Below are 18,494 nucleotides of genomic sequence, written 5' to 3'. Positions count from 1 at the left end.
TCCGGAGTGAGAAACAGTTACTTAACCAACTGAGCCACGAATAGTCAGCAGAACCCAGAAGATGAGGCAGACACAGCAGTACTTAAGACGGTGTATTTAATAAAGTAAAAAATCCTACAATACAAAAATGGCAAATCCAAAAGGTGGTAGGTATAGCACAAAAAGCCTCAAAAGATACTCAAAAATAAAAACAGAAATCCACAAGAGCATCCACTGGAAACGACAAGAATACACAGAACACTAGGGCTGGGTGCTAACATACAAACACAGAGCACAGAACTGAGGGAAACTAAGGGTTTAAATACAATTAGAGGAAACGAGGCACAGGTGCAAATAATAATGGGGATCAAGGGAAAAACATAAGGACAAAAAGCACAATGGGGGCATCTAGTGACCAACAACCGGAACAACCCTGGCCAAATCCTGACACAGGGACAGGGAAGATGGTTAAAATTGATGGGAAGATGGATGGAGCCAAATACAGGACCATTCTGGAAGAAAACCTGATGGAGTCTGCAAAAGACCTGAGACTGGGAAGGAGATTTGTCTTCCAACAAGACAATGATCCAAAACATAAAGCAAAATCTACAATGGAATGGTTCAAAAATAAACATATCCAGGTGTTAGAATGGCCAAGTCAAAGTCCAGACCTGAATCCAATTGAGAATCTGTGGAAAGAACTGAAAACTGCTGTTCACAAATCCTCTCCATCCAACCTCACTGAGCTCGAGCTGTTCTGCAAGGAGGAATGGGAAAAAATTTCAATCTCTCGATGTGCAAAACTGATAGAGACATACCCCAAGCGACTTACAGCTGTAATCGCAGCAAAAGGTGGCGCTACAAAGTATTAACTTAAGGGGGCTGAATAATTTTACACGCCCAATTTTTCAGTTTTTGATTTGTTAAAAAAGTTTGAAATATCCAATAAATGTCGTTCCACTTCATGATTGTGTCCCACTTGTTGTTGATTCTTCACAAAAAAATACAGTTTTATATCTTTATGTTTGAAGCCTGAAATGTGGCAAAAGGTCGCAAAGTTCAAGGGGGCCGAATACTTTCGCAAGGCACTGTATGTTACAGTGAGTACAGATCCAATAGAGTAGGCCAGGCTAGTAGTCTAGTAATCAATCATAGAGTTAACAGACCTCTCCCTATCATGTCAGAGGCTTGGAGCCAATACACTGACCTATCCCATCGTTACATTCCAGGCAAGTCACTAAGCACTGCTTTCATCAACCTCACTCATCTCATTTCTTCACAGTGTGTGTGTGTGTGTGTGTGTGTGTGTGTGTGTGTGTGTGTGTGTGTGTGTGTGTGTGTGTGTGTGTGTGTGTGTGTGTGTAGGGAGGGAGACACATTAACATTGTAATGCTGCTATAGGGGACAGAGAGCATTGTGAATGCATCTCCACCCAAAAACAGCTGGGCTGGTGGTCTGCAATCAGAACTCGCCCTCTCAGAGCTCCTTCCAGTAGACATGATCTGTATTTACTGTCAGAGTAGAGGGGAGGAGAGAGGGATGAGAAGAGAGAGAGAAGAGAAGGGGAGATGATCCTCAGAGAGAGAGGGGGGAGGGAGAGAGAGAGCGAGGAGGGCTGGAGTGGGCGAGGCTTTTCATGGACCTTCTTATGTGGGGTCAGGCGATTAGAAGGCTTAGAGCTCGTCTCTGCCGCCACGGACGCTCCTCCGAGAGAACGTGTGGTGTGTGTAAAAGAGAGTGAATGGCACAGTGTGTGTGTGTGATAGTGTGTAATAGTGTATGTGTGTGTGTGTGTGTGTGTGTGTATATGCGTGTGCATGGTACCTTACAACTTATCCCCCCCACCCTTCGCCGGGTCATGGCAGTGCCAGTGTAACACTAAGCTCTTGTATGGAGTATGTCAGTGTGTGTATCAGTACCCTGGTGCCAGCAGTGCCCCCTGTGATACCAACTCTGTGGGCTCTACTAGGAGAATATCATGTGGCTGTATGGAGATTAAAGACACTGTCACTTCACAGCACCACTCCGTACAATCTTCTTAACATGCACACGAACACACATGCACGCACGCAGGCACACACACACACACACACACCTGTGTGCGTGTATCTGTGTGAAAACCTGTGTGTTCCATTCCCTAATTTGTGTGTGTCCGCTCCTGCATGAGTGTGTGTATGTGCATGCGTGTGTGTGTGGTGTGCAGACGCATGTGTGTCTGTTCCCCCATCTCCTGTGTGTTTATCCAGTGAATCCTGGACAGTGGCTATGGGCAGATTAAACAGTTTGCCACTCTGGGTGACCCTGTCTGTGCTCTTATCTGAAATAAACACTGAAGCCCAGCACCTCTCTCTATCTTTTTCTCTCACTATCAAGGTATAATTGAATATCTTTAAATGTCAACAGCATCACGTCTCCATTATGGGTTGCCATGGCAATGACCCCTCACCACCCCAGAATGCATTGCAGGAGGAAGTCACCACTGTCAATCAGAGGAGACATCAGTAATCTCTCAGCAACAGGAGGATGGACAGACAAGTAGAGACAGAATGGAAGAACAAGAGAGAGAAAATGAGAGGAGAGATGATGGATGGTAAAGAAGTAAGAAAGAGGGGAGAGAGAGAGGGGAGAGGAACACAGAGAGTGAGAGAAAAGATAGAGGGGTGTAAGCAGACGAGGAGCGAGAGGGAGAGTGTTAGAAAGAGAATGAGAAAGGAGGGGAAAAGTGAGGGAGGAAGAAAGAGATAAAAAGAGATGGCCAGTGTGAGTACTATCTGAGGGTATAATATGCAGGGCCACAAAAGGCAGCAGTGAAACAGAATCTGTCCCCTCAAATGGCCCCTAAGGACCCCTGGGCAATAGGCTTTTATACCCGGGCCCTTTCAGGACCTAATCCTCATCTACATAACAACGGTGTCACTTTGAAGCTGCACTGTGTCATCTCCGCCTGGCCGTCACTCACTGCTGGCCTTTTGCTCTGTGTGTCGCTCTCTCCCGATGTCTGGCATTCTCTCTCTGTCTATCTCACTGTCTCTCATTACCTCTCTCTCTCTCTCGCCGTCTCTCTTTCCCTCTCTCTCATTTATCGTTTGCTCTTACAACAATCTTGGTATAAGAGAGAAACACAGGAAAGCAGAGGTCAGCTAACAAAATACAACTATGCCTCAGATGTCATGTTATGGTGTGTTCAATATTCAAGTAACAGGATCAAACGTAGTGACACGGACTAGGTACAGTAAAGCCAGAACCAATCCAATAAGACCAAACTGTTTTCTCCAGTTTTACCTATAATAAACAAGATCCGAACTGTCCAATATATGGTAATACAGTATGTCAGCTAGGATAATAAAGCATATAGAAAACAGTAGATTGTAGCATCTGTATCACGTTTCATACATTCCTCCTCTTCTCCTCAACAGCTGCCCTGAGGGTAGAATACAGTATGGTACAGTAGGAATCTGCTCTGTTCTCATTGTGTTGAAAGAGACATGGATCCACATCCACTGCTTTAGGCTCTCGTTCCACTTCCACAGAATATAGCTTTTCTTTGTAGGTCTGGAATCTCTAGATGACTAGTTATGCACTGTACCTTTAGACAGGGTACACTGTCTGCACATATACTAGTACAACCTTCCTAAGTAGACACATGAACACACAACAAGAATATGTTTCTTTAAACAACGGTTGTTTTGTTTGATCGTAGCTAGCTAGCTACATAGCCGTCTTTGTATGTAAGTCAATTGTTTAGCCTAGAGCGATTTTCTAGGTTAGCTACATCGCAGCCACTACCAGCTAGCCTACTCCAGCAGTACTATATCATTTCAATCATTTTAGTCTATAAGATTCTTGCTACGTAAGCTTAACTTTCTGAACATTCGAGACGTGTAGTCCACTTGTCATTCCAATCTCCTTTGCATTAGCGTAGCCTCTTCTGTACCCTGTCAACTATGTGTCTATCTATCCCTGTTCTCTCCTCTCTGCACAGACCATACAAACGCTCCACACCGCGTGGCCGCGGCCACCTAATCTGGTGGTCCCAGCGCGCACGACCCACGTGGAGTTCCTGGTCTCCGGTAGCCTCTGGAACTGCCGATCTGCGGCCAACAAGGCAGAGTTCATCTCAGCCTATGCCTCCCTCCAGTCCCTCGACTTCCTGGCACTGACGGAAACATGGATCACCACAGATAACACTGCTACTCCTACTGCTCTCTCTTCGTCCGCCCACGTGTTCTCGCACACCCCGAGAGCTTCTGGTCAGCGGGGTGGTGGCACCGGGATCCTCATCTCTCCCAAGTGATCATTCTCTCTCTCCCCTTACCCATCTATCTATCGCCTCCTTTGAATTCCATGCTGTCACAGTTACCAGCCCTTTCAAGCTTAACATCCTTATCATTTATCGCCCTCCAGGTTCCCTCGGAGAGTTCATCAATGAGCTTGATGCCTTGATAAGCTCCTTTCCTGAGGACGGCTCACCTCTCACAGTCCTGGGCGACTTTAACCTCCCCACGTCTACCTTCGACTCATTCCTCTCTGCCTCCTTCTTTCCACTCCTCTCCTCTTTTGACCTCACCCTCTCACCTTCCCCCCCTACTCACAAGGCAGGCAATACGCTCGACCTCATCTTTACTAGATGCTGTTCTTCCACTAACCTCATTGCAACTCCCCTCCAAGTCTCCGACCACTACCTTGTATCCTTTTCCCTCTCGCTCTCATCCAACACTTCCCACACTGCCCCTATGGTATCGCGCCGTCCCAACCTTCGCTCTCTCTCCCCCGCTACTCTCTCCTCTTCCATCCTATCATCTCTTCCCTCTGCTCATACCTTCTCCAACCTTTCTCCTGAGTCTGCCTCCTCAACCCTCCTCTCTTCCCTTTCTGCATCCTTTGACTCTCTATGTCCCCTATCCTCCAGGCCGGCTCGGTCCTCCCCTCCCGCTCCGTGGCTCGATGACTCATTGCGAGCTCACAGAACAGAGCTCCGGGCAGCCGAGCGGAAATGGAGGAAAACTCGCCTCCCTGCGGACCTGGCATCCTTTCACTCCCTCCTCTCTACATTTTCCTCCTCTGTCTCTGCTGCTAAAGCCACTTTCTACCACTCTAAATTCCAAGCATCTGCCTCTAACCCTAGGAAGCTCTTTGCCACCTTCTCCTCCCTCCTGAATCCTCCTCCCCCTCCCCCCCTCCTCCCTCTCTGCAGATGACTTCGTCAACCATTTTGAAAAGAAGGTCGACGACATCCGATCCTCGTTTGCTAAGTCAAACGACACCGCTGGTTCTGCTCACACTGCCCTACCCTGTGCTCTGACCTCTTTCTCCCTCTCTCTCCAGATGAAATCTCGCTTCTTGTGACGGCCGGCCGCCCAACAACCTGCCCGCTTGACCCTATCCCCTCCTCTCTTCTCCAGACCATTTCCGGGGACCTTCTCCCTTACCTCACCTCGCTCATCAACTCATCCCTGACCGCTGGCTACGTCCCTTCCGTCTTCAAGAGAGCGAGAGTTGCACCCCTTCTGAAAAAACCTACACTCGATCCCTCCGATGTCAACAACTACAGACCAGTATCCCTTCTTTCTTTTCTCTCCAAAACTCTTGAACGTGCCGTCCTTGGCCAGCTCTCCCACTATCTCTCTCAGAATGACCTTCTTGATCCAAATCAGTCAGGTTTCAAGACTAGTCATTCAACTGAGACTGCTCTTCTCTGTATCACGGAGGCGCTCCGCACTGCTAAAGCTAACTCTCTCTCCTCTGCTCTCATCCTTCTAGACCTATCGGCTGCCTTCGATACTGTGAACCATCAGATCCTCCTCTCCACCCTCTCCGAGTTGGGCATCTCCGGCGCGGCCCACGCTTGGATTGCGTCCTACCTGACAGGTCGCTCCTACCAGGTGGCGTGGCGAGAATCTGTCTCCTCGCCACGCGCTCTCACCACTGGTGTCCCCCAGGGCTCTGTTCTAGGCCCTCTCCTATTCTCGCTATACACCAAGTCACTTGGCTCTGTCATAACCTCACATGGTCTCTCCTATCATTGCTATGCAGACGACACACAATTAATCTTCTCCTTTCCCCCTTCTGATGACCAGGTGGCGAATCGCATCTCTGCATGTCTGGCAGACATATCAGTGTGGATGACGGATCACCACCTCAAGCTGAACCTCGGCAAGACGGAGCTGCTCTTCCTCCCGGGGAAGGACTGCCCGTTCCATGATCTCGCCATCACGGTTGACAACTCCATTGTGTCCTCCTCCCAGAGCGCTAAGAACCTTGGCGTGATCCTGGACAACACCCTGTCGTTCTCAACCAACATCATGGCGGTGGCCCGTTCCTGTAGGTTCATGCTCTACAACATCCGCAGAGTACGACCCTGCCTCACACAGGAAGCGGCGCAGGTCCTAATCCAGGCACTTGTCATCTCCCGTCTGGATTACTGCAACTCGCTGTTGGCTGGGCTCCCTGCCTGTGCCATTAAACCCCTACAACTCATCCAGAACGCCGCAGCCCGTCTGGTGTTCAACCTTCCCAAGTTCTCTCACGTCACCCCGCTCCTCCGCTCTCTCCACTGGCTTCCAGTTGAAGCTCGCATCCGCTACAAGACCATGGTGCTTGCCTACGGAGCTGTGAGGGGAACGGCACCGCAGTACCTCCAGGCTCTGATCAGGCCCTACACCCAAGCAAGGGCACTGCGTTCATCCACCTCTGGCCTGCTCGCCTCCCTACCATTGAGGAAGTACAGTTCCCGCTCAGCCCAGTCAAAACTGTTCGCTGCTCTGGCCCCCAATGGTGGAACAAACTCCCTCACGACGCCAGGACAGCGGAGTCAATCACCACCTTCCGGAGACACCTGAAACCCCACCTCTTCAAGGAATACCTAGGATAAGATAAGTAATCCTTCTCACCACCACCCTCCCCCCCTTAATGATTTAGATGCACTATTGTAAAGTGGCTGTTCCACTGGATGTCAGAAGGTGAATTCACCAATTTGTAAGTCGCTCTGGATAAGAGCGTCTGCTAAATGACTTAAATGTAATGTAAATGTAAACGTGTAATTCTAAAACCCATCCTTTCACTTGCAAACTTAATGATAATTGTATAAACCTGTCAATCAACTGCCTTTGCCTTTTCTGGTCTTGCCTGATTTTGCTGTACACGCCTATAGCCAACTCAGTAGCGATACAACTTTGTGTTCGTGTAACCATGGTAACAGCATGAGGCTGGAGGGATGGCCTACCTGGTTGAAGCGCTCCAGCCTCTCCTTGACCTCAGCCAGTTCGGGGTTAGGGCTGCGAACTTTGACCTCTGGGTTCTGCTTCTGGGCCTGGAGACCGTTCCCCACCACTCTGCCTGTATAACTAGAGAGAGATAGAGAATGATGGATGGGGAGAGAAAGAGGGGTTGAATTGATCATTGAGTTGTTGAACGTAGGCAATAAAAACAGCGACATTGCATCACATCACAATCTGTATTATATGTCAAACAACCAACACTCATTCAATATGTATCAAAACCCTTATTTAATATGTATCAAAACCCTCATTCAATATGCATCAAAACCCTCATACAATATGCATCAAAACCCTCATTCAATATGTATCAAACCCTCCTTCAATATGCATCAAAACCCAAACATTCAATATGCATCAAAACCCTCCTTCAATATGTATCAAAACCCTTATTTAATATGTATCAAAACCCTCATTCAATATGTATCAAAACCCAAACATTCAATATGCATCAAAACCCTCCTCCAATATGTATCAAAACCCTTATTTAATATGTATCAAAACCCTCATTCAATATGTATCAAAACCCTCATTCAATATGTATCAAAACTCTCATTCAATATGTATCAAAACCCTTATTTAATATGTATCAAAACCCTCATTCAATATGCATCAAAACCCTCATTCATTATGCATCAAAACCGTCCTTCAATATGCATCAAAACCCCCCTTCAATATGCATCAAAACGCTCCTTCAGCATGCATCAAAACCCTCCTTCAATATGTATCAAAACCCAAACATTCAATATGTATCAAAACCCAAACATTCAATATGTATCAAAACCCAAACATTCAATATGCATCAAAACCCTCCTTCAATATGTATCAAAACCCAAACATTCAATATGTATCAAAACCCAAACATTCAATATGCATCAAAACCCTCCTTCAATATGTATCAAAACCCAAACATTCAATATGTATCAAAACCCAAACATTCAATATGCATCAAAACCCTCCTTCAATATGCATCAAAACCCTCCTTCAATATGTATCAAAACCCTCATTCAATGTGTATCAAAACCCTCCTTCAATATGCATCAAAACCCTGCTACAATATGCATCAAAACCCTCCTTCAATATGCATCAAAACCCTCCTTCAATATGTATCAAAACCCTCATTCAATATGCATCAAAACCCTCATTCAATATGTATCAAAACCCTCCTTCAATATGTATCAAAACCCTCATTCAATATGCATCAAAACCGTCCTTCAATATGCATCAAAACCCTCCTTCAATATGTATCAAAACCCTCCTTCAATATGCATCAAAACCCTCATTCAATATGTATCAAAACCCTCCTTCAATATGTATCAAAACCCTCATTCAATATGCATCAAAACCCTCCTTCAATATGTATCAAAACCCAAACATTCAATATGCATCAAAACCCTCCTTCAATATGCATCAAAACCCTCCTTCAATATGCATCAAAACCCTCCTTCAGCATGCATCAAAACCCTCATTCAATGTGTATCAAAACCCTCATTCAATGTGTATCAAAACCCTCATTCAATGTGTATCAAAACCCTCATTCAATGTGTATCAAAACACAAACATACAAGATGTATCAAAACATTCAAAGTGTATAATGCAGTAGTGAAAATGATAACATGCCAGCTAAAATGTTGATGACATTCTTCAAGTCTACCCTATATCTGTTTCAAATTCAAAGTAGAACAAAGCACTTTGTATCCACTCAGAGAGATGATGACAGTTAGTCCAGCACGTTCTCAGCAGCACAACATTTTCTCAAAGACACGATCATTCTACATTGTATAATAATAGTGAAGACATCAACACTGTGAAAAAACACATATAGAATCATGAAGTAAGCAAAAAAGTGTTTAGCTAATGAAAATATACGTATTTTATATTTGAGATTCTTCAAAGTATCCACCCTTTGCCTTGATGACAGCTTTGCACACTCTTGGCATTCTCTCAACCAGATTCACCTGGAATGCTTTTCCAACAGTCTTGAAGGAGTTTCCATATTTGCTGAGCACTTGTTGGCTGATTGTGAAAAAACCGAAACAGTCCTATCTGGTGCATAGACACAAAGACAGAAGTGAGGAAACAACCACCAACAAAACCCAACACAAAACAGGCTACCTAAATATGGTTCCCAATCAGAGACAATGACTAACACCTGCCTCTAATTGAGAACCATATCAGGCCAAACATAGAAATAGACAAACTAGACATACAACATAGAATGCCCACTCAGCTCACAACCTGACCAACACTAAAACAAAACAAAAAACACAAAAGAACTATGGTCAGAATGTGACACCTATTTGCCATATCTTAAACTTAAGCCTACTAAAACGGGTGTGCTCTCGGGCCTGGAGAAAAGCAAAAGTTATTCCCCTACCGAAGAATAGTAAAGTCCCCTTAACTGGCTCAAATAGCCGACCAATCAGCCTGTTATCAACGCTTAGTAAACTTTTGGAAAAAATTGTGTTTGACCAGATACAATGCTATTTTACAGTAAACAAACAGATTTTCAGCACGCTTATAGGAAAGAACATTCAACAAGCACAGCACTTACACAAATGACTGGTGATTGGCTGAGAGAAATTGATGATAAAAAGATTGTGGTAGATGTTTTGTTAGACTTCAGTGCGGCTTTTGACATTATAGATCATAGTCTGTTGCTGGATAAAACACATGTTTTATGGCTTTACACCCCCTGCTATATTGTGGACAAAGAGTTACCTGTATAACAGAACACAAAGGGAGTTCTTTAATGGAAGCCTCTACATCAAAATCCAGGTAGAATCAGGAATTCCCCAGGACAGCTGTCTAGGCCCCATACTTTTTTCAATCTTTACTAACAACATGTCATTGGCTTTGAGTAAAGTCAGTGTGTCCATGTATATGGATGTCCCAACACTATACATGTCAGCTACCACAGCAACTGACATGACAGAAACACTTACTAACAAAGAGCTCCATTTAGTTTCAGAATGGGCAAGTCCTAAATATTTCAAAAATGAAAAGTATTGTATTTGGGACAAATCATTCACTAAAATCTAAACCTCAACTAAATCTTGTAATGAATAATGTTTAAGTTGAAGAAACTCAACTGCTTGGAGTAACCCTGGATTGTAACCTGACATGGTCAAAACATATTGATACAACAGTAGCTAGGATGGGGAGAAGTCTGTCTATAATAACACTGCTGCCTTCTTAACAGTACTATCAAACAAGGCAGGTGCTACAGGCCCTAGTTTTGTCGCACCTTGACTACTGTTCAGTTGTGTGGTCAGGTGCCACAAAGAGGGACTTAGGAAAATTGCAATTGGCTCAGAACAGGGAAGCACGGCTGGCCCTTGGATGTAAACAGAGAGCTAACATTATTGATATGCATGTCATTCTCTCTTCTGCCTTAGCAGCAGCTAATGGGGATCCATAATAAATACAAATACAAAATACCTAAGATGTGTTCCAACGTAAAAGCCGATAAGCAAGGTGAACTGAAGTATCACTGGCTGATCTAAGTAGTGATGCGTTGATAAGGTGTATATGTATCTCTCTTCATCTGGCTGGAACAGCACTTCACAGAGTTGCAATAGAAGTCTTAAACCTCCCCTAGCTTCACCTCTCTCCTCTCGCTCTCTCTCATCACTTCTTCTCTCTCTCCCTCTCTCTCCTCACTTCTCTCTCTCCCTCTCTCTCCTCAGAGCGGCTGGCATTGCTAATGCTCTCTCTTTCTCTCCTTATCCCCTCTCTCACCATCTCTGTCTTGACAACAAACAAAGGCCCCTAATTGCACCTGCAGGTCTTGAAGCCTGTCTTGTCAAGGGGAAACAATCAATACCTATTGGACTCATACCCACCTCCCCCGACATCAGTGATTCATTGAAAAGTCAAATGGCTTCCTTTTCTTGTGTTGAAAGGTAAGAGCGTCCTGCTGTGCTTTGACATGACTAGGGGAGCGGATTGGCTTAACTGGGGGTTGGGTTAATGGCTTGGCTGGGGGTGGGGTTATTGGCTTGGCTGGGGGTTGGGTTATTGGGATATTGGCTTGGCTGGGGGTTGGGTTATTGGCTTGGCTGGGGCTTGGGTTAATGGCTTGGCTGGGGGTTGGGTTAATTTGCTGGCTAGGGGTGGGGTTATTTGCTTGGCTGGGGGTTGGGTTATTGGCTTGGCTGGGGGTTGGGTTATTGGCTTGGCTGGGGGTTGGGTTAATGGCTTGGCTGAGGGTGGATGTATTCACGTGGTAGTCATCAGATAGAAGCTAATTAACCAAGAATATTAAAGAGTGTAAATTTGGGCATTAATGAGGGTATGGGGGAGGTTCTGTGTGTGTGTGCGTGTGTGTGTGTGTGTGTGTGTGTGTGTGTGTGTGTGTGTGTGTGTGTGTGTGTGTGTGTGTGTGTGTGTGTGTGTGTGTGTGTGTGTGTGTGTGCTCTCACTCAGTCACTGCTGCTCTGTGTGAATCCGGACACTCTGACTCACTCCTCTAAGTACTGAGTCACTCCAAAGAGAAAGTCCCCCGCAATAACTGCTCAGAGATTAGCAATGCCTGCTCCTGACCTACAGTTCCCTCCCTGACACCATACATTAATCTGACCCTGGAACAGGGATTAGCAGTGAACTTCACCTCCAGTGTCTTACTCACCAGAACTTCAAACGCGAGGTCTGTCGGGAGCTGTTGCATAGAGGATTGTCAATACTGATGAGCTCAACTGAATTCTACACATAGACGAGATAAAGCACAGTCTCTTTGGTATAAACCTGTAGAGATCCTATAAAATTGCATGTTCTGTAATTCTAGGGCTTGAAACTGCATATGGAAAAGGTGGTGCAGTGTGTTAGTGAGCGGATCTGAGAGATTGCAATACGCTATGAAAGTTACCAGGAAGTGCCTACCTTTCACCCTTGTCGTTTTTGAACTTTTGTAGGCTTTGGATGAGTCTTCGATGAGCAAAAACATTGGGCAAAAACGTAATAAAAGGCATCTGGCAGTAAATTCATCCACAAATATATATTAAATGACAGTGTTTCCACATATTTGATGATATAATTGTCAAGCCCATTCAAAAGATTAGGGAACATGAGCCGGAAGTAAAGAGGAAGGTGCGGTTTTTGACCATATATCACAATATTACTTTCGACAAAATCGCAATATTATTTTTGTGCTAGTTGACTGTACCTGTATTTTTCCTCCATCTTATTTTTTAAATAGGGAGCTAATTTGTTTTCAGCACTTTTATTTTATTTCCATGACTGATCAAAACACGTTTGTCATGGCTCTTTCTTGTCCCTCTGCAGCAGACATACAGTGGCTTGCGAAAGTATTCACCCCCCTTGGCATTTTTTATTTTGTTGCCTCACAACCTGAAATTAAAATGCATTTTGGGGGGGTTTGTATCATTTGATTTACACAACATGCCTATCACTTTGAAGATGCAAAATATATTTTTATTGTGAAACAAACAAGAAATAAGACCAAAAACTGAACACTTAAGAGTGCATAACTATTCACCCCCAAGTCAGTACTTTGTAGAGACACCTTTTGCAGCAATTAGAGCTGCAAGTCTCTTGGAGTATGTCTCTATAAGCTTGGCACATCTAGCCACTGGGATTTCTGCCCATTCCTCAAGGCAAAACTGCTCCAGCTCCTTCAAGTTGGATGGGTTCCGCTGCTATACAGCCATCTTTAAGTCATACCACAGATTTTCAAATGGATTGAGGTCTGGGCTTTGACTAGGCCATTCCAAGACATTTACATGTTTCCCCTTAAAAACCTCTTGAAACTCTGGGGGCGCAATTTCATTTTTGGATGAAAAACGTTCCCGTTTTAAACAAGATATTTTGTCACAAAAAGATGCTCGACTATGCATATAATTGATAGCTTTGGAAAGAAAACACTCTGAATTGTCCAGAACTGCAAAGATATTGTCTGTGGGTGCCCTAGAACGGGAGCTACAGGCAAAACCAAGATGAAACGGCAACCAGGAAATCAGCAGGATTTTTGAGGCTCCGTTTTCCATTGTCTCCTTATATGGCTGTGAATGCGAGAGGAATGAGCCTGCCCTTTCTGTCGTTTCCCCAAGGTGTCTGCAGCATTGTGACGTATTTGTAGGCATATCATTGGAAGATTGACCATAAGAGACTACATTTTCCAGGTGTCCGCCCGGTGTCCTCCGTCGAAATTGGTGCGTCATTTTCAGCTGCTGGTATTTTTCCATGCGATTCTGAGGGGAAAGCAGGCTTCCACGAACTGCATTTCAATGAAGAGATATGTGAAAAAACACCTTGAGGATTGATTCTAAACAACATTTGCCATGTTTCGGTCGATATTATGGAGTTAATTCGGAAAAAGTTTGACATTTTGGTGACTGAATTTTCGGTTAGTTTCGGTAGCCAAATGTGATGTACAAAACGGAGCGATTTCTCCTACACAAAGATTCTTTCAGGAAAAACTGAACATTTGCTATGTAACTGAGAGTCTCCTCATTGAAAACATCCGAAGCCCTTCAAAGGTAAATGATTTTATTTATTTGGTTATCTGGTTTTTGTGAAAATGTTGCGTGCTAAATGCTACGCAAAATGCTAAGCTAGCTTGCAATACTCTTACACAAATGATTGATTTGCTATGGTTCAAAAGCATATTTATTTTGAAAATCTGAGATGACAGTGTTGTTAAGAAAAGGCTAAGCTTGAGAGCAGGCGCATTATTTTCATTTTATTTGCAATTTTCAGAAATCGTTAACGTTGCGTTATGCTAATGAGCCTGAGGCTTTATTCACGATCCCGGATCCGGGATGGGGAGTATCAAGATTAAACCACTTGAGTGTTGCTTTAGCAGTATGCTTAGGGTCATTGTCATGCCGGAAGGTGAACATCCGTCCCAGGCTCAAATTTCTGCAAGACTGAAACAGGTTTCCCTCAAGAATTTCCCTGTATTTAGCGCCATCCATCAATCCTTCAATTCTGACCAGTAATCCAGTCCCTGCGGATGAAAAATATCCCCACAGCATGATAGGGTTCTCGGGGTGATGAGACATAGTGTTTTCCTTGATGGCCAAAAAGCTCAATTTTAGTCTCATCTGACCAGAGTACCTTCTTCCATATGTTTCGGGAGTCTCCCACATGCCTTTTGGCGAACACTAAACGTCTTTGCTTATTTTTTTCTTTAAGCAATGGCTTTTTTCTGGCCACTCTTCCATAAAGCCCAGCTCTGTGGAGTGTACGGCTTAAAGTGGTCCAAATGAACAGATACTCCAATCTCAGCTGTGGAGCTTTGCAGCTCCTTCAGGGTTATCTTTGGTCTCTTTGTTGCCTCTCTGATTAATCCCCTCCTTGCCTGATTAATCCCCTCCTTCTGTGAGTTTTGGTGGGCAGCCCTCTCTTGGCAGGTTTGTTGTGGTGCCATATTCTTTCCATTTTTTAATAAAGGATTTAATGGTGCTCCATGGGATGTTCAAAGTCTCTGATATTTTTTTATAACCCATCCCTGATTTGTACTTCTCCACAACTTTGTCCCTGACCTGTTAGGAGAGCACCTTGGTCTTCATGGTGCTGCTTGCTTGGTGGTGCCCCTTGCTTAGTGGTGTTGCAGACTGAGGACTTTCAGAACAGGTGCATATATACTGAGATCATGTGACAGATCATGTGACACTTAGATCGCACACAGGTGGACTTTTTAAAACTAATTATGTGACTTCTGAAGATAATTGGTTGCACTAGGTCATACAGTGGGGAGAACAAGTATTTGATACACTGATTTTGCAGGTTTTCCTACATACAAAGCATGTAGAGGTCTGTAATTATTATCATAGGTACACTTCAACTGTGAGAGATGGAATCTAAAACAAAAATCCAGAAAATCACATTGTATGATTTTTAAGTAATTAATTAGCAATTTATTGCATGACATAAGTATTTGATCACCTACCAACCAGTAAGAATTCCGGCTCTCACAGACCTGTTCGTTTTTCTTTAAGAAGCCCTCCTGTTCTCCACTCGTTACCTGTATTAACTGCACTTATTTGAACTCGTTACCTGTATGAAAGACACCTGTCCACACACTCAATCAAACAGACTCCAACCTCTCCACAATGGCCAAGACCAGAGAGCTGTGTAAGGACATCAGAGATGAAATTGTACGTTGTTTTTTTTTCATTTCACTATTTTGTGTATGTCCATTACATTACATAAAAATAAATATACATTTAAATTACAGGTTGTAATGCAAGAAAATAGGAAAAAATGGCAAGGGGGGTGAATACTTTTGCAAGGCCCTGTAATGGAGAGAAATATGTTTGGAATGTATCATGAGATCCATGGCAATTTCCAGCCTTAATATAGAACACTAAAGTACCATTTAGAATACTGTTTAAGATATGATAAAGGACTATGTTACCTCGTCTGATCTTATACAGTATTCTACATGGCCAGTCAATCAGATTCATCTCAGCATCTGACAGCTTCAGTTTATATAACTGAGTATTGAAACACCAGTGAAGAGAAGGAAATAGCTCTGTAATTCAGTTCATAACAGCAGCAATGCCAATGCCTCTGTGTTTAAGAGCATGAATGGGCAATTAGGTTGGAGGATCAGTGTGTTTGTGTGTGTGCACAACTTGTGTGCGTGTTTGTGAGGTCAGACAGTTCAGGCCATTAGCTCCCCCTCCACACATATACACATACGTGCACATACACACCTATACAGAAGAACCCCCCCCCCCCACTCACACACTTAACTAATGATGGTGCTACTGGAAAGCCTGTAAGCCAACAGGGAAACCCAGTGGCCATGGCTGGAGGGAAAAGTGAAATGTGGCTTTGATGAACCTGGCAGACACACACACACACACATACACACACACACACACACATACATCAGGGTTTCGGGCAACGTGATCGGGAAGATTTTAATTTACATTAGAGAAATTTACCAGACCCATATGCATTGGGTGCCCCATTAGGGCGTCCACCCACAGTGCTCACAATGACAGAAATCACACTTAGATGAGGATAATGCATCTTAACAGAACATGCAACTCCTGTAATGAAGCAGACAATAAAACGTCATTTTGGCAGGAAAACGGCATTTAAAACAGCACACCTGATGCGAGCAGTTCCTTATGTGACAGATGAAAACCTCCATTTGAAAGTTAGAAAGAGGGGGAATCTAAAGATGCAACAACTAGGATGGGTTGCTAATATGACTAGGATAGTGACTTTGGCTTCTGGACGAATAGAACAGGAGAAAAATGCTGGTTTCAATGTCATATGAGGACGTCTTTAGAAAATAATCGCCTCCGCGTTTCTATGGTCGGATTTTGCCTAGGCTACTTTGAAGCCAGGTAAGACATGACTCATAATATGAAGTAAAATGTTCAGGTTACAAACAATTAAGTGTATGTTTTCAAAATGCATACTACCTCCAACTCACTTTGTAAAGTGGTGTGTGAAGCGCCGAAGGCTGCCTACCGTTGCTTATGCACTTGAACGGCAAGTTAGAATAATTTAGCGCAATGATTTGACCTTTAAAAGCAGATGTTTCCGTCAGCAACGAGCAATCTGTTTGAGGAGCTGTAGCAGCAGCCATCTGACAAGTGATACTCTGCTCAAAATAGGCTATGTACGCTGTGCATGTGTGATAAATAAGATACATGATGACTTACGAAAATACACCTGCCCCAATTCAACTCCACTACATTTAGGAAATTAACCTATAGACCGATTAGGATGACAGTCAAATGTATTTACATCCACTGATGTTTCCATCAATGAATAAAAAGCATTTGTTTCTTCTTCCGGTCATTCAGGTTTTGAAATGGAGGGTTCCTTTAGTGTTGTTGCCACTTCTACTCTTACTGTCACCTTGGCAGCGAGTGTGGAGGGTTGTTGAAAGCAAGTGTCCCCTTTAAACAGACACAGACACAAGCACAGACACATACACAAATGCATAGACACACACACACTTTCCATTCTCCTTTAGCTCTCAACGTAGCACTAAACTCTGGTCACTATGATTTATGACTATTAGAGTTTTATTTCAGCCCAGAGGAATACATGTGTTTCCAAGTCCTGACAGAGAGAGAGACTGAGAAGGGGCATAGTTCTTGGTTTATGAGCAGGTCTTGGACATGTTAAAATACTCTGGTCTGAAATGAAGTCTTTGTTCAGGAAAGGCCAAGCTGTTCTCTCACACTGACAGCTGAACAACATTCACAGGAAGTTCCAGTAACATTAACCCCTAAGATCGATGTCAGCACCCCCACAAAAGTCGAATGAGCACAATACAAAAATCCCCATAAAAATCAATCAGTTTAAGCTAGAGATAGCTGTTTTTTTGCATTGGCTGCGTCGCAATCCACCACATCTGCCTGTGTTGCACTTCCGCATCTGCAGTGAAAGGTGACAGAGCTAGAGCAGTGTTTGTCAGACCACGAGGCATCCTAAAATTCGGTCTTCTTACAAAATCGGCTATAGCATCCAAACAATTTGGTCTACACACTAATGTGACCCCTCTGTGGAAAGGTGACTCTCACGAACACAAACATGTCAGTTGTTTTGCTGTAGGATATAAGACTCACAAGACTCATCTGAAGATTCCACCATTCCCGGTTGAAAAAAATGTATGGAGGTGTACAGTACCCGTCAAAAGTTTGGACACACCTACTCATTCAAGGGTTTTTCATAATGTTTTACTATTTCCTACATTGTAGAATAATAGTGAAGGCATCAAAACTATGAAATGACACATGGAATCATGTAGTAACCAAAAAAGTGTTAATAAACGAATCAAAATATTATAATTTTTTTTTATATTTCATTTTTCAGATTCTTCAAAGTAGCCACCCTTTGCCTTGATGAGTTTTGCACACTCTTGGCATTCTCTCAACCAGCTTTACCCGGAATGTTTTTCCAACAGTCTTGAAAGAGTTCTCACCTATGCTGAGCACTTGTTGGCTGCTTTTCCTAAACCATCTCAATTGGGTTGAGGTTGGGTATGCCAGGTCATCTGATGCAGCACCATCACTGTCATTCTTGGTCAAATAGCAATTACAAAGTCTGGAGGTGTGTTTTGGGTCATTGTCCTGTTGAAAACAGATGATGGTCCCACTAAGCGCAAACCAGATGGGATGGCGTATCCCTGCATAATACTGTGGTATAATACTGTGGTAAGTGTGCCTTGAATTCTAAATAAATCACAGACAGTGTCACCAGCAAAGCACCCTCACACCATCACACATCCTCATCCATGTGTTATTT

General features: G+C 43.8%; 1 protein-coding gene across 2 annotated transcripts in view; it reads right to left on the bottom strand.

Annotated features, from left to right (window-relative positions):
- Positions 1-18,494, bottom strand: part of LOC135558630 (glypican-5-like) — a 248,390-nt gene that overhangs the window by 85,562 nt on the left and 144,334 nt on the right. For both annotated transcript variants that reach the window (XM_064992579.1, XM_064992580.1), the window contains one exon: positions 7,202-7,322. In XM_064992579.1, coding sequence (XP_064848651.1) covers positions 7,202-7,322 — 121 coding nt within the window. The remainder of the gene's footprint in view (positions 1-7,201; positions 7,323-18,494) is intronic.

Source organism: Oncorhynchus masou, chromosome 17 (assembly GCF_036934945.1).
Source record: "Oncorhynchus masou masou isolate Uvic2021 chromosome 17, UVic_Omas_1.1, whole genome shotgun sequence".
In the NCBI taxonomy this organism is placed as follows: Eukaryota; Metazoa; Chordata; class Actinopteri; order Salmoniformes; family Salmonidae; genus Oncorhynchus; species Oncorhynchus masou.
The sequence above is the reverse complement of the archived record's forward strand: the minus strand, read 5'-3'. Positions and strand labels throughout refer to the sequence as shown.